Source organism: Garra rufa, chromosome 10 (assembly GCF_049309525.1).
Source record: "Garra rufa chromosome 10, GarRuf1.0, whole genome shotgun sequence".
Lineage (NCBI taxonomy): Eukaryota > Metazoa > Chordata > Actinopteri > Cypriniformes > Cyprinidae > Garra > Garra rufa.
Window position 1 is genome coordinate 32,860,249 of NC_133370.1, and position 17,183 is coordinate 32,877,431.

Consider the following 17,183-nt stretch of genomic DNA (forward strand, 5'->3'; position numbering starts at 1 on the left):
GCATCTAAACTTGACAAAGGTTCTAAAAAGGGCCAAAATCGGCCCAGTCATACCGAAACGTCCAGATAAAAACACGTTATAATCACGTGTAGATCAAACAACACATTACTTTACTTATACATTTAAGTACTTAATATAATTAACTGCATCTGAATATAAGGTTAAGGTTTGATACATGCAATTATGCATAATTTATAGTTATTACAGTAACTACATGTAACAAGGTCACTGTAAAATAAAGTGTTATCCCAGCAAACATTTGGACGTGTAATGACCGTTGAAAAGACGTCCGTCCGACACGTCCCGTCATGGTTGAAAAATAGTTCCAAAATGGAAGTTGAACCGACGTCTTTTCTGGCCGTGAATTCCACGTCTTTTCTGGCCGTGAATTCCACGTCTCTTCAGCGCGTCCATGGACGTCAGAATTAGTCTTCTTATGGATGTTTATGTGGTGTGTTTATGCATAAGTGTAGGCATATAAGCCTGCATATAAAATTCCTGGAGCATGTTTTAGATGTTCAGCCATAGCGCCATCAATTTCCGATTCCGTTGAATTGGGGTTCCACCTCTTCACAGCATCTGAGGGAAGAAAATATGAATGTAAAAAGCAAAAAGTTAAACAAGCACTTATTTTTAAAGTGTTTTTATCTATCAAACTAATTGTACAATGCAGTCGAACAAGACTTTTCCCATCCATTTCATGAACACATTAACCTGTGATATGAGTAACATGAGAACATTATATTTTAGTGGATTTCTCTGACACTCTACATGTCACAGTATTGAGAGCTTCTCTGAGATACCAAATGATTGAATGTTTCACCAGGACCACTCCCTCTCCTTAGTCTTCAAAAAGTCTAAAAGTAATGTAGTGACACTCTTATGGAAATAAGATAATTTGCAATTATTTAAATTTGTCTAATTTTTAAACTGTGTGTCATGAATCAACATCTCAGAAAAATGTTATGCATTTCAAAACAAAGTGACGACTTAATTCGTGATGCAGGATGTTGATTTCATACATGTCCACATATGAGAACACCGGGACTAAAACATGTTAATTATGCGTTTGGACATTTCTGATAAAAACAGGTCTTTTAAATAAGACACAAGGAACATACGATGTGTCACAAATTACCTTGTATTATATTATATAAAGGTGTAGCCTTGAATGCAGCCTTTTCCAGCTGGCCACCACCCTGCATGTTGAATTTTGCCATTAAGGCATTTGACATGATTCTGCGAAATAAACGATTCAGTCATAATATTAAAATGCATTGTAAGATCAGTATTACAAATTAGCAGTACTGTGCAGCTTGCCAATTGCATGCAGTGTTAAAACATACACTTTCACAACCACTCTCTATCATGTAATAAGTGCTCTATCCCTATCCAAAGTTTTTGTGACAAGTAATGACTCATTCATTTCTTACACTAACATTATGTTTTTATATCTTGTTTTAAGTCCTACGAACAACCTGATTTAGCACAGACATTACAACTTCAACACAAAAACAGGCAATTATATAAGTAGATATAGTGTGTGACAGAATTATAGTATTACCAAAGGTTGAGGTTATTATTGTGGATACTGTTACTATTGTCATTTTTTTCTGAAATACGACACAGCAAAACACACAAACAATGCTAGGTAAATGCATACCTGTTCATACACAGTCTCTGACTGACATTCGGCCAACTCTGGACAGTTGCTGAACCTAAAAGTGACACCACAATCAAAATAATGTAATAATGTTTCGAAAAATCAAGAGCAAGACAGAATTGACAGCAAACAAAAACAATGGTATCGATATTGGCATTAGATTATGGATAAACAACTACTTGTACCTCTAATAAAAGATTTACAAACTGACTGTTTGCAAACTTTGCTTTAATGAATTTCCCATAAATGGCCTGCGTTTCAAACACCATATAATATTCCTTACTTGCTGATGGCATGGGGTAATTATCTGGTTCCACCTATTTGAAATTGTAAAACACCAAGGCAGGCTCCACTGTCCCCTCGGATTCTGAGCTGCTGTCCTCTTCCGCTAAGGCATCAACTCTTGCCCTTCGACATCTCCAGTTTCTTTGATAGTCAGAGGACATGTTTAGCAAATCTGAAATTACAAAATACTTTTAAAGCACTTATTGAAGTCAGCCATGCTCAAATTAATTTACAGATTTCAGTGAATTATTCCTGAGCTCCTCCTACAGTTTTAACATATCACAGTCTTTCATTGCATTTATTTTCAGAAATAAACTTTCAGAATGCTACATCTGAGTAGTACTTTTTAATTTAATCTTTAAACATGTTTAATCAACCGATGTGCTCTTATGTGCTGCATGTCATTGATATCAAAGTACATATATACATGTATACATATATATATATATATATATATATGCCACAGATGAGTTTCTTTTTAGGGTTAAAAAAGACCATAGCATTAAACATTACCTTTTAGCATACTAGCTAACTTTAGCCCAAGTTAATTTAACTTGACAGTGTGCTTATACTTGCTTTTGGTTCCTCCGAGTCAAACAAGTAAAAATAAAATACATTAATAAAATACCTCAAAATGTACTTACCCATCGGTGAATTTTTAATGATTTGTAAACTCAAAAAACTCTCTCCTCGTGTACGTTACGGCTCACTCCTCTTCTTCTGGTGTTTTTGGCGATTTTGCCAAACCAGCATAAAAAGATGCATTACCGCCACCTATTGATCTGGAATTTTGAGTATACAAACTGTCATATCTCGAGATAATCTGCTATAGAGATACCATATCGCGAGAATTTGTAACAACATCTTGGCAGCAGTTTTTGCATCCAGCTCAGACTTTAAATTGTGACTTACTTATGTATATAGCCTATATATATTTAATCATTAAAAACGAAATAATTAAATCATATTGTAATGTATGGGAAACTGGTGGAATAATGGGTAAATGCAGTGATTTCACACTTAACTACAAGCAATTTGTGAATAGAATTTGACATAAAACAAGATGTAAAACAAATGGAAGTTTTTTTAAATAAAGATTTCCGTGCTGGTTTGCATGGGTCTTACTAAACGTTTAAAGGACGTCAGTGGACGTCTATTAACAACCTCTTATGAAACTACTTTGGGCACTTAAATTAATTACTGTAGTATGCCAATGTGGATGTGAATGTAAGCACAATTGCTTTTGCATATTTCATAAGGATTTTATAGAGGTTGACGATGGACTATAAATGCACGTGTAAAAGACGTCACCTGCTGGACGTCCTTTCACAACCAAATCACAACCGGGTATATTTTGAACTACACTCAGCTAAAAGTCAAAGTAAAAACTTTACATGCAACCACATATAATTGTAGACATGTACAAATGCATCTGAATGCATTTTTAAGAAATATTTTGTGTTAAAATTTTTTGCATATTTTGTCGTCCTACCGCGACTATTTTTGGCCAGGGACAGGACGTCGCCGTCGGACCAATGTTTGCTGGGAATCCATGATCACCGACCATCCGTTTACGTTAACTCCTCCTGCGCTCTGCTTCTCGCTGCTGCGGTCACGCGACACGCGTTTTTATTTATTTATTTAATCTTCTTTTTTTTTTAATTTCCTTCTCACACTTTTCTTATCATAATTTTACAAGATGCAAGTTACAAAACACGTGCAAAGTGGTGACTGACACTGGAAGGTGCGATGTTCTCCGATCGACATACCCGGGACCCGAAGTAATAGATTTGGACCCGACCCGGACCCGGCTAACCATTTAAAATATAGACCCGAACCCGTACGGGTCCCGGGTCGGGTCCCGGGTCCTCGGGTCTCGGGTCCTCTGCGAAGAGCTCTACTCTGGACATCTGAGCCATGAAGACACAAAGGCGTCGATCCTGATCTAAATATACGTCTATGTTTGTGCAAATCATTCATGATGCAGCTTCACCCACAGCAGAAGTGAGTATAAGGGTTTTTTATGCATTTTTGCAAATGGCCTTTCTTAATAATGTAGCAAGTTTCACAGCTAAACAAGGCTATATTCGGCTAAAGTAAACATTATGGCTTGTCATCCTATAGTCTCAGCCTCAGATGTCACGCCCACTGAACGTTGGCTAAACGTCTGATGCATATGGTACACTTAACTGGAAACACTTCAGGAATGTCGAAGTCGTAATCTGATTAGTTGAATTTGATCGGATTTCCGGTAGACGTGAGTGTCACATTTATTTTCGGTCCGCCGGGAAACAAAGCGCAGACTGATTTACTCTTGTGTTTTGCTAAGAGGTGCTTATGCAGACACCATTCGTCGCCTTAGAATTATAAGGTTCTATCTGACATTTTTGTCAAAATTGAGTTATTCACATATTCTTATTCTGTGACAACTTATTTACATTATGTGATGTTTTTTTTAAAGTTGTGTACATTTTAGGACTTTTTATTTAGAAAAGAAAAAGGTTCTATCTGCAGAGTCGAACTATAACTTGGTTCTATAAGGTTCTATCTGTGAGCCAATCAGCACTTCGAATGCAAACAAGAGGACCAATCAGGATCAACTTTCTTTGTCATGTCACCGGACTGCTCCATAACCGAAGGAAAGATTAAACGTAAAACAACAATTGCACGTCTGTAGAATCAATGAGTGCAATTCACATTTATTCCTCAAAATGGCACTGTTTAAAACATAATGATGGCGTGATTTTTTTTTTCTCATAATTACCGCTACCGGCATTATATACATTACCGGCCTAAAACAAATAATAGTATCTGCAACTGGCTTGAATGGCTTTACTGCAGAGCAATTGCATAATGTAAAGTACATAATGAAATATAAGTGTCACTGTCGTTTGATGGTGAATGTTGTCAATAGCGATCAAACTGTTGTTATTAAAGATGTTGAAAACGATAGTTTTGCGAATATGGTTGAATATGGCTTTTTGTGGAATAAAGTCCTGGTCAGATGGATTAGAGAAGCTGATTTTTTTAACTGTTTCTGCAATAATGTGTTTAATTACCCACTATAATTATAAAATTAACATCTGCTCTTGACAAAATATTCAGCACTGCCTTTTATGCCTAACTTAAACAAGAAAAAAATATTTGTCCTAAAATATTAAATAAACGTGATAAAGAAAGCATTAAAGCATTAAATTCTCATACATGTTGACACATTGTTACAACAGTAATTTATGTTTTAAAACAAATTATAAGTAAACTACTTTTATTTCTTGAAAATTGTTGCTTTAATTAATGTTTTGCAAGATAGAACCTTATAATTCCAAGCAGAAAACGACTTTTTAGAATTAGAAGGTTCTATCTGCATTTGACCTGTTCCCAAAATCCCCATTTAAAAATTTGAGAGGATTTTCATATTGTACATTTAGAATACATTTAGGGTCTCTGTCATTCTCATGTAGGAAAGAGACTTGTTCCCCATATCATTTTTGCTATATAGAATGCAAAAACTTTGAAGTTCAATATCTCAAAACCACTCGGAACGCAGATAGAACCTTATAATTCTAAGGTGACGCATTGTTGTTATACATTTTTGCAACGTTCGCGAACAAATGACTTACTGCTTGTTCTCTTCTTAACTTTCAGTGCTGGTTATTTCAGTGACTGACTCGTTGCACGCCAGTCTGTTGTTGTGGGGAAATTTCCACGCCCCGAAACGTGACGCTGAACGAAACGAACTGTGATTGGCTGTTTGACATGACGGTCAAACGGCCTTTTGGGCGGGCCTTGGCCAATGAAAGCTGCCATGAATTCCAGACCTTCAAAGACCGAGACAGCCGCCGGCGGCTAAAAATAACTATTGTTCTTAAATGTTTAATAACTTTTGAACAGCTAATCCAGCTAATCTCGTAAAGTACAGAGTCTACTCTTTTCAGTGATATCTCATTTGTCTCATTTGGATATTCAGAGGCTCCGTGGTAAGAGTGATTACGTCATCACATTTCCTCAGCACTGATTTGTCAGATGAATCAATACGTTTTGGTCCTCTGAGCCAAACAGGAACGATTGTTGATGCTTAGTCCCACCCCTGTGCCCCGATTGGTTCAAACTGTCATCTATTCAACCAATAAACATAGGTTTTGGTCTTTTGAACCACCGATTAGTATGTTTCTTTGCAAATCTGAACAGACGCAAAGTGAAAGCAAAATGCGTCTTTCGTGCATGAAAACAAACGCAAAATAACTGCATGACAGCATTCTTTGAAAATGTACAGAAATACTCACGACAGAGCCCTTTGACATAAAACAAACCAAAAACAAGGATGAAACAGCAGTACATATCGGATAAGGCACTGGAATGTGGGTTTTCGGTCACTAGGCGATCTCCCGGTAAAATAGATTCCGACGCAGACTACAGCCAGCAGATCCATCTATTTGGTTGTTATATTGTGTGACTAATTATTATATAGTTTTTAAAGATTATTTGTACTATTTTTTCGGTTGCATTCAGTATATTTCTCTCTCATTTTGTGTTTAGTTTGTGAATCATTTGGATTGTTTATTTATTTTTTTGTTGCACAAGACAATTTGTGCAATTTTTCTTGTGCTACTTTTTACACTATTTGTGTTTATTGTTCATCTTTTGGATTAAGAATATATTTATCTGAAAAAGTAAATTATTTTTACTGTGTTTTGCTATTATTTAACACTGTTTCTGCGATGACTTTACTCCTGAAACGTTTTTGGACAGATCTATATTGTCAATAAACGAAATGGGCCTGTTTTTCACTGAAAAGCGCCTAAATAATATTGTAATAATTGGCTATAACTTGCTTGGGGAATGTTATATATAGACAAAATTTTATTTGGAAGTGTAAAACACCTAAATACAAATTTTTAAAGAAAAAAATCCAAACTTCAGGAGTTTTTGTTTGAGTACACAGTAAAAAACACCCAATTGTTGGTAGCGTTTTTTCCTAAAATTCTGGAAATTCACTACTTTTTAGAGAAAACAAAAGGAAATTTGTAATTTTAAATTAGCTAGACATAAAGTTCAAGTTCTTATGTTTATAATGATATATGACAATTGATGCTGACTGCTAGAATAGGTCTGAAAAAACAAAGAAATATACAGGTGCCTCAGGTGCCCCAAAAATGTTCTAGGTCTTTAAGGGTTAAGACCCTAGAGAATCATATCAACTTGTGGAAAATGGGCATCCGATGACCCCTTAAATGGTTGTTTGTTGTTGATTGACAGAAAACAAGGTGTGCATGAACTCAGTTCCAGGGCATAGGGTGTTATGGGAAATGGAGTCCAGGATACAGTGGCAAAGGGCAGAAATGGAGTGCCCTCTAGAGGAGCTCATGGGAACTAGCTGGAGATTGTGACAGTCAGGTCATGCATAGACTCTTGTCTCTTTAAATTGAAATCTAGATTTATTGACACTGGCCATTAAAAACCTTTAGGTGAGCACACTTTTATTGGTCATTGACCCAATACAATTTAGGATCATTGTTCAGTTATGGGTTTATACCTATAAAATGTTTTTTCAAATATTTTATTAAATGTTTTTCTAGATGGAAGACTGACACTGAAAAGAGCTGATGTTGATGCATTTAATCAGTCAAAAATGCTTTTGCTGATTACCCATTTTTATTTACCTCTCTTGAACCTGTGTCAGTTTGTACTTTACACTCTTGCATTGAGTAATATTTACAATGTAATCAAGTAAATATTGACCAGTCCAGTCACAGTCCAAGCACAAAAACACAACGGTCTCCAGAACTTACACTAACATTCAGTGCTCATATAATGAATATAAATTTTAACTACAAGATTAACCTAAACTCTAGTTGAAGGGTATTTTACATAAATGTCAGGTTTATTTAATTTTTGGTAACAATTTAGATGTTTAGATTTGCAGCTTATTGGTGGTAAGTATGTTATGTTTAGGTATAGGGTTGGGTTAAGGAATCTAGTATATGGTCAGTCAGAATAAGCCATTAATATGTGCTACAGTCAAACAGTCAATATGCTAGTAATATGTATGCTAATAACCAACTAGTAAATAGTGAATGGTGTTCTCTAATCTACTGTCTTACCTAATTTTCTAGGTGCATGCACAGTATAATTGTACTGTTCACTGTTAATTGATATGAAAAGACAGCTAATGTTTATTGTTAATAAATGTTTGAATTTAACATTAACTTCAGCAGGGAATTTCCACGATAGAAAATGGCTCCTTCTGCAAAATGTGAACTGGCACATAGCCTGCACAAGCAGATATTGAGAAATCATGAGCAATCGATGATGATGATGATGATGATGATGATGATCTAGTCTTGTGTTTGTCTGATCCAACCCACTAATGCTTTCAGAGCTCCTATAAAAAGCCTTGTCTTTCCTGTCTCCTCCTGTCAAAAATCTTAGGTGAAGGCCTAGCATGAATATCCTGCTCTTCTCGTTGCTGGGGTTCCTTGGTAATTGCCATGTTTGATATTTTTGTCATTTTCTTCTGTTCGTATTTAATCATTGTGCTCAAATGACAATTACTGTGTTGTTTTCTTTGCAGTTGTGGTACTGCCCTCAGCCAGCGCTCAAAAAGTCATATGGTGTGTGACTCCAATATGTTTGGCTAAATGTCAACACCTTGCCACCAAATCACCAGACCTTGAGTGTCTTGTCAAGCCTTCTGTAACTGAATGCATGTGGAGCATCAGGGTAATAAAATATGCTTATCTTTTTACATCACACACACTTGGTTGTTTTGGTTAATTAAAACTATAACATTTAACTGATTCACAGGATGGTGATGCAGATGCTATAACTGTAGATGGAGAACATATTTACCAAGCTGGACTTCGTCCATATGACCTCCGTCCTGTCATCACAGAGATATCAAAAAAAAGTAAATATTTTATTATTTTACTGTGATGTTGATGACAAAAATATATTTAATAATTCATTTAGTGAGATACACACGTCAAACATCTTCATTATTCATCATAACCTATAGACCAAATTACTGGTATCATTCAATGTAAACAGATATTTTACTGTTATTATGATAATTAAATTAATTTTTTTACATAGAATATGCAGAACTATTCAGATGGATCTCTTTAACTCTGATTCTGTTTTTTGATTTGTAATTCATTATTCAGTTATACAACTAAATTGTCATAATATACAATATTTGGTGTAGTTTTCCAGATTAATGACACTTTTTCTGTATATTAAAATAAATAAATAATGATATCATATTATATTTGACATGTTCTGCAAAAAATCAGACAACAGCTGGGATAAGTTTACAGAGAGGGGGCTTCTTTCCCCATGTAGGGAGTTTCTCTTAGCCCTGTAGTGAGGCAAGATGGCCACTTTTTCATGACATTTTATTTTCTGCTATAACAACTGAATGTTTCCTGATTTTGTCTCTTAATAATATATTGGAAGTTACATCATCATTTGGCACATTATTAAATTGTCTGTAAATATTCAATTTATCAGTCAATGGTTTCCGACAGATGTGTTTTTAATTTTCGTCCCCTTCTTTCTTCTTCTTCACTTCTTCTCAAGGATGCTGTTATGCTGTTGCTGTGGTCAAGAAGGACACTGACTTTACCATCAACGATCTCAAGGGAAAGACTTCATGCCACAGTTGTTATAAAAAGCCTGGAGGCTGGAATATACCCATTGGGAGACTGGTTGCACAAAATAAGATTTCCTGGGATGGTCCTGATGACAGAATGCCTCTTGAGAAGGGTTAGTGTGGCTAGATTATTATTGTGTAAATTATTATAACACGGCTCTCTAAAGTATTATAATTCAGTGGTCTAATATTTGAATGCAACTTTGCATCCACCTTATTTTTGATAAAAGAGCAGACATGACCATTTTTAACTTGAATGTGCAAGACTTCCAATTTTATCTCAGTCCAATATGCTGCTTGATGTTGCAAATTTATATTTGTCATATTATTTATTATCAAAATTATGAGGACCTTTTTTTACTGCACATTTTTGATTCTTCTAGTTATCTACAGTATATTACGTTATTTAATTAATGAATCAGAAGACTAACACATTTACAGTAAAAATAGCTTACTTCTGCATTGAAAAATGTTTTGTACATGGACTTTTACATGTATTTATTTAGCAGATGTTTCATCCAAAATACAATTCATCATAAAGAGGCAATAAACATGAGAAGTGCTTGTAATTAGGATTATTTTTGATGAGTAGCTGTGTGATAAACTGGATACAATAAAAGTTGTCACAACACAATATTAGGTTTTTAGTTGTGTTTTTTTTGTGTTCTCCAGCTGTGTCACAGTTCTTTTCAAGCAGTTGTGTTCCTGGAATATCCAAAGCCCAATACCCAAACCTGTGCCAAGCTTGCAAGGGTGACTGCAGCTGCTCACAAAATGAAAAATACTTTGGTGATGAAGGAGCCTTACAGTACGATTCACACTAACACACTCGTATACGTGACCCTGGACCACAAAACCAGTCATATATATATATATATATATATTTGTACTCTAAAAAATTCTGAAAGCAGAACAATAAGCTTTTCATTTATGTATGGTTTGATAGTATAGGACAATTTTGGCTGAGATACAACTATTTGAAAATCTGGAATCTGAGATTACAAAAAAAAAAAAAAAAAAAAAAAACGGATAAAATCGCCTTAAAAGTTGTCCAAATACAGAACACGATCTTGATTTTTGCCATTAAAGAAAAAAATATAATTTTGACCCATACAATGTATTTTTGGCTATTGCTACAAATATACCTGTGCTACTTAAAACTGGTTTTGTGGTCCAGGGTCACACATTGCATTGTCTTCTCTACATATGAACAACAATGTAACTCATGCATTCTCTCCAGGTGCTTGAACAATGGTCATGGACAAGTTGCCTTTGTTTGTCAGGATGCAATCCCATGTGAGTGATATCTTTTGCCCAAATCTAAAATATTATTAACTGTCTTGAAACTGTTAAAGATATTATAGTTGTGGGAGGAGGTTATGATTCCATGGCTCCTGATTTACAAGCTTTTTGTCCAATCTGAATTCTTTAGCGAATGAGAAGCAGAACTACCTGCTGTTGTGCATGAATGGCAGCAGGAAAAGTGTTGACGATTACAAAGATTGCTACCTCGCCAAAGAGCCTCCCCGTGCTGTCATCAGCCGCAAGCATGCAGATTCGCAGCACATTTATAAAGTCCTTAAACAGATTCCGGTATGTCAATTTAAATTAATGTTCTGTGTGTAACTTTTAATTTTACTTGAGGGCTGGGCGATATATCGAGTTTGTACTCTATATTGAGATATTTTTTATAAGCGATACCGATACGGTATGAGGCAATACCGTTTATATCGATATACAGTAGTTTGATATGAGCACATCTTAAAAATATAGGGGGGGACACAGACTGAGCTGCTACAGAGAAAGTTAATCATCGAGTTTGTTCAAAACATGTGACTATATTAAGGGTTTTAAAAACTATGGAATACAGTGCTGTAGTATACAGTAGCCTATAGTTTAAAATGTTGTATAGTCAGAGGCGTACCTACATAAAGTGAGAGCCACAGGCAAAATTAATCAGTGTGGCTCTTCTAAAAGATTTTTTTTTTCTTAAAGCATCTTTGTTACTGATATAATTATACAACATAATGAAATGTGGACAAAAACACATCTAACAGTATCTAATTCTAATGTACAAAACAGGATGTGCTCTCTCTCTCACTCAGATGTACATGCTCAAACCTGTTCACTCAAATCTATGATGAAATAACACATAAGCTACCTTTCAATTGTAAAGAAATGATGGATCCATCTTTGTTAGCACTTTCATGCTTATGTTGGTCAGTGAATTCTCATTATTTATTTTATTATTTAGCCTAGTTATTTGAATTAAGTGCCTATTCTAAATAGCTAGGTATTGACCATATGCATGGATTACTTCCTTGTTTTAGACAAGCCAGCTAAGTCATTTCCAGTCAGCTGTACTGTGCTGTAATAGGAGTGTACTTTGCTTATTTTCTCTACATAATCCATTCACAACATTGACAAATGTGAGTTTAGAAAAATACACGAGTAAAGGCTAAATATGACAGTCATTGCTATGATTGAAAATAATAACCAGAAGAAACATCTGTCAAAAAAAGAGCTGTGCATTAAATGATTCAGACTAAATTCAGAGTAACAAAACTACAGCACAAATCTACACATTTGTGTGGTTAAATATAGGCTATTTAATAGCTTTTGCAGTTCAAGAGCAAGCTTAAAAGGTGTAGTTATTACATTTTATAATATATTTCAAATTCATATCAATTCTTATTAAGTGCATTATTCAATTCTTATACCATTAATATTTAACTTATTTAATTTGTAGTGAACTTTATATAAGTATTTAATAATTCACCATTATAGGCTGTTTGTGCCTGAGCTTATTAATTAATTTATTTATTTTAATGACTTGCTATGCTATATACTTTAGTGCAGTAAAAGTACTACAATTTATTATACTAGTAATTTTATAATAAATGAAACTAGGGAGTTCAAATGGCAGCTGCAGCCCATGATTGATCCTCTGCTGCCATCTTTTGGTTATATGGATAATTTCATGTAATTTTCACCGTAAAAATATTTTTTCCCCATTCTTTATGAATGTAAGGTGAATCTTTGAAGTGACTTTTATTGCACAGCTGTAAAGTTGAAAAATAACAAATGTTTTAAAATATTACTATATTGTGAAAATCTGTTCATGACTTTGAAGGTAAGTTACTGATTATCAAGAATGTGATTAAGATGCCCTTGAAGAGAAGAATTGCTAGCTAGCTAACATTAGCCTAAATACGTTGTGATAGTTTAGCTATCAGCATTTAAATGTACAACTATGCAGGTACTCTCCTGGGATTACCATTCTCTGCATTTAAATGATATGTTGTCAAATTATATGAAACTGAATGATCATGCCGCTATATTATTTACGATGTTGCAATTATTATTTTTCTCAGTTTCTGATAAGAATGAGGCAGTAAGAAGTCTGTAGGAACAACAAATAATGACTTGACTTCTAGTTGATCATTTAGAATCAGAAGTGGCTGATATGAAAGGCAAAGGCCTCTAGATTACAGTTATTTTACTAAAATAAATTATTTTCATGCCTTAATTTTAAATTATTTCATTAGGACAGAAAGGTCAGACTTTGCATAGACAACAGTCTTGTCACTTAACATAAATAATGTACAGTTCAGAACATAAAGTCATGGTGAAGTGGAAAAAGAATTAATATTGTTTATGACTCCCATGAACTTGGAGGACTGCATCCATATATCTTGGCAATGACTCTAATAACTTATTAATAAAGTCATCTGGAATGGCAAAGAAAGCATTCTTGCAGGACTCATCAAGATTCTTTGGTTTCATCTTCAATGCCTCCTCCTTCATCTTACCCCAGACATGCTCAATAATGTGCTCAATAATGTTCATGTCTAGTGACTAATTCGGCCATTGAGACCACTGCGTGAGATAATTCGACAATCTCGACTGCTCTGCTGCAGTTGAAAAAGGCTGACCCTGGACTGTCGAACCAACAAACAGTCCTCTCAAACAGTTGTCTTACAGGGTCTGCCTGACCTGGGCCTGTCATGAACTTCACCAGTTGTTCTTTTTTTTTTTTTTTTCTTATCCTCTCCACTTGACGTTTAAATACATTAAAGATGTCTGCCACCTCAGCAGGAGACTTGCTCTTCAGGCTCTTGATGATCAGCACTTTGGTCTGTGGTTGAATCTTTGGCATGTTGTCAGGTCAGGATGCATTTCAGATGAAGGTTGGGTGTGCTGGGGCTCTTCTTCTACGCACCTGGGAATGTGTAATTACAGTATTTGTCACAGGTGATGCTCTTATCTGTGATTGGTTGAATCCTTTAAAGATGTGACAAGACTTTTGTCTAAGCAAAGTCTGACCTTTCTGTCCTAATTAAATAATTAAAAATCAAGGCATGATAAGATTTTATTTTGGTAAAATAAGCGTAATCTAGAGGCCTTCTTCTGTCATATAAGCCTTCTGATTCCAAATGATCAACTAAAAGTCAAGTTATTATTTGTTGATCCTACAACCTGGATAGGGACAAGACTTTTGTCAGGGAGTGTTTATACCACATATAAAGTCAACTTCAGCGGAAGTGTACGAGCTGGCTTATCATTATGCGGAAGTTCTAAAGAAAGCTCCATGCATACACATAATATATATATATTTGTATTTAGACAATAAATGTGACATGTAGGTTTTTAAACCAATAAGTAAGTGAATTTGTATGATAGATAGCACTACCGTAAAGTGACTGTCTGGTTGGCTAATAATTTGGCTTGATCTGCAAAGCATCTGCTGAGTACAAACATCTAAAAGATGTCTTAAGATATCAGTTTTGCATACATTTTAAACCATAAACATCTTTAAGACATCTAATAGACGTCTATTTGACATTTAATAGGGAATGTCCTACAGACATATTGCAGATGAGGAAAAATATTTAGAGATGTCAAATAGACGTCTTTGAGATGTACGTGTGCTATCAGGATATATACAGTGAGGTCAATAAGCATTTGATCACCCTGTGATTTTGCAAGTTCTCTTACTTATTTGACACAGTAATACACAAATAAATTGTTAAAAAAATCATACAATGTGATTTCTGGATTTTTATTTTTAGATTCTGTCTCAGAGTGGAAATGGACCTATGCTGAAAATTTTAGACCGCTCCATGATTTCTAAGTAAGAGAACTTGCAAAATCACAGGGTGATCAAATACTTATCACGCCTTGATATATATATATATATATATATGTATATATACATTTTAAAAGCAACTTCCCCCAATAAATAAATAAATAAATCTATCTATCTATCTATATATTGTCCGTCAAAATGAAGGTCGTAAAAATTCCGTCATAATCTATTATTACCCGTCATTTAAAAAAAAAAATCATGCTAGGGCTAGTTTAAAAAAATCGATTTCTCGATTTTAATAGATTCTTATTTTATGCATCAATATCTACGTATATTTAAATATCAGTGGATCTTGCTGTTTTCAGTTCACAAATAAACAGATGCGCATATCTAATAAATCACAATAAGCGATTTAGCTCTGTGCTTTCTTACTTTCAATAAGAAAAAGTCTCAGATTTCAAATTCTATCTATTTCATCAGGAAATATAAGCAATAAATACCGTTATGGCGCTCTTTAATGTGGCGTGATAGACCACTATACTGCTTGCATGTGCGTATTAAATGCATAGCGAAAGATTCGTCGTGGCAGTTTCGATTTTGTTCTGTATCCAGTGCTCTGCTGCCACAATGGATCGCGCTCGCCACCAACAGGACAGGTGTGGGAATTACAGTTACAATTTACAACAGATCAGCCGCAGTATAATCTGTCAAAATGAATCAGAATCAGAATCAGAATCAGAATGAGCTTTATTGCCAGGTATGTTTGCACATACTAGGAATTTGTTTTTGTGACAGAGCTCCACAGTGCTACAGAATGACAGTGACAAGACGATACATATTATAAAAAGAACAATATAGAGGTATACAAGACAGACAATGTGCAAAAATAGCAAAGACATTTGAATGGAAGTAAGTATGTGCTTTAAATAAATAACGGAAAAATGAATAAAGAATGTATAGTGTTGTATGTTCCACGATCAAGTGTTCATGAGATGGATTGCCTGAGGAAAGAAACTGTTTCGGTGTCTGGTCGTTCTAGTGCTCAGTGCTCTGTAGCGCCGACCGGATGGTAACAGTTCAAAAAGTGAGTGTGCTGGATGTGAGGGGTCCAGAGTAATTTTGGCAGCCCTTTTTCGTACTCTGGATAAGTACAGATCTTGAAGGGTAGGGAGGGTTGTACCAATGATTCGCTCAGCAGTCCGGACTATCCGACGTAGTCTTCTGAGATCAGAATTTGTAGCTGAGCTGAACCAGATGGTAATTGAAGTGCAGAGGACGGATTCAATGATGGCAGAGTAAAACTGTTTCAGCAGTTCCTGTGGCAGGTTGAGTTTCCTCAGCTGGCGGAGGAAGTACAGCCTCTGCTGGGCCTTTTTCACAATGGAGTCTATGTGAATGTCCCACTTCAGGTCCTGAGAGATGGTATTTCCAAGGAACCTGAATGACTCCACTGTGTTTACAGTGCTGTTCATGATGGTGAGTGGGGGGAGAGCAGGGGGGTTTTTCCTGAAGTCTATGATCATCTCCACAGTTTTGAGCGTGTTGAGCTCCAGGTTGTTATGACTGCACCAGACAGCCAGCTCTTTTACCTCCTGTCTGTAAGCAGACTCGTCACCGTCCTGAATGAGGCCGATAAGTGTGGTGTCGTCTGCAAACTTCAGGAGCTTGACAGAGGGGTCTTTGGAGGTACAGTCATTAGTATACAGGGAGAAGAGCAGTGGGGAGAGGACACAACCCTGAGGGGCGCCAGTGCTGATAGTACGGGTGCTGGATGAGAATTTTCCCAGCCTCACTAGCTGCTGTCTGTTTGTCAGGAAGCTGTTGATCCACTGACAGACTGATGTGGGCACAGAGAGCTGAGTTAGTTTGGGCAGGAGGAGGTTTGGGATGATAGTGTTGAAGGCTGAACTGAAGTCCACAAACAGGATCCTCGCGTAAGTCCCTGATTTGTCCAGATGCTGCAGTATGAAATGTAGACTCATGTTCACTGCATCATCTACAGACCTGTTTGCACGATAAGCAAACTGCAGGGGGTCCAGTAAGGGTCCGGTGATGTCCTTCAGATAAGCCAGAACCAGTTTCTCAAACGACTTCATGACGACAGATGTTAGCGCCACAGGTCTGTAGTCGTTAAGTCCTGTTATTTTGGGTTTCTTTGGAATGGGGATGATTTCAGAACGTTTGAGAGAGGCGGGGACTTCACACAACTCCAAAGACCTATTGAAGATCTGTGAGAAAATGGGTGCCAGCTGATCTGCACAGGTTTTCAGACAGGCTGGTGTGACACCGTCAGGGCCTGGTGCCTTTCTTCTTTTGTTCTTTTTGAAGACCTTGCGTACCTCATCTTCACTGATTTGAATGGGAGTTGCAGGAGTGGGGGAGAGGGGTGATGTTGGAGGTGTAAATGGTGTCTTTTCAAACCGACAATAGAACTCATTCAGATCGTCTGCCAGTTGCTGATTCTGCAAAGTGCTGGGGGATGATGTCTTGTAATT

General features: G+C 36.0%; 1 protein-coding gene and 1 long non-coding RNA gene across 2 annotated transcripts in view; one reads left to right on the forward strand and one right to left on the reverse strand.

The window, feature by feature from the left end:
• Positions 1 to 497: 497 nt before the first annotated feature.
• On the reverse strand, positions 498 to 3,068 carry LOC141343514 (uncharacterized). Its single transcript, XR_012356772.1, has 5 exons — positions 2,593 to 3,068; positions 1,947 to 2,120; positions 1,664 to 1,718; positions 1,139 to 1,239; positions 498 to 579 (listed from the first exon to the last, which is right to left on the reverse strand). It is a non-coding gene; the product is annotated as an uncharacterized lncRNA (long non-coding RNA).
• Positions 3,069 to 8,291: 5,223 nt separating this feature from the next.
• Positions 8,292 to 17,183, forward strand: part of tfa (transferrin-a) — an 11,959-nt gene continuing 3,067 nt past the window's right edge. The window contains 8 exon segments of the mRNA XM_073849433.1: positions 8,292 to 8,427; positions 8,520 to 8,668; positions 8,753 to 8,855; positions 9,527 to 9,712; positions 10,272 to 10,407; positions 10,840 to 10,895; positions 11,032 to 11,222; positions 14,672 to 14,733. Of these exon segments, the coding sequence (XP_073705534.1) occupies positions 8,391 to 8,427; positions 8,520 to 8,668; positions 8,753 to 8,855; positions 9,527 to 9,712; positions 10,272 to 10,407; positions 10,840 to 10,895; positions 11,032 to 11,222; positions 14,672 to 14,733 (920 nt within the window). The 5' untranslated portion in view covers positions 8,292 to 8,390.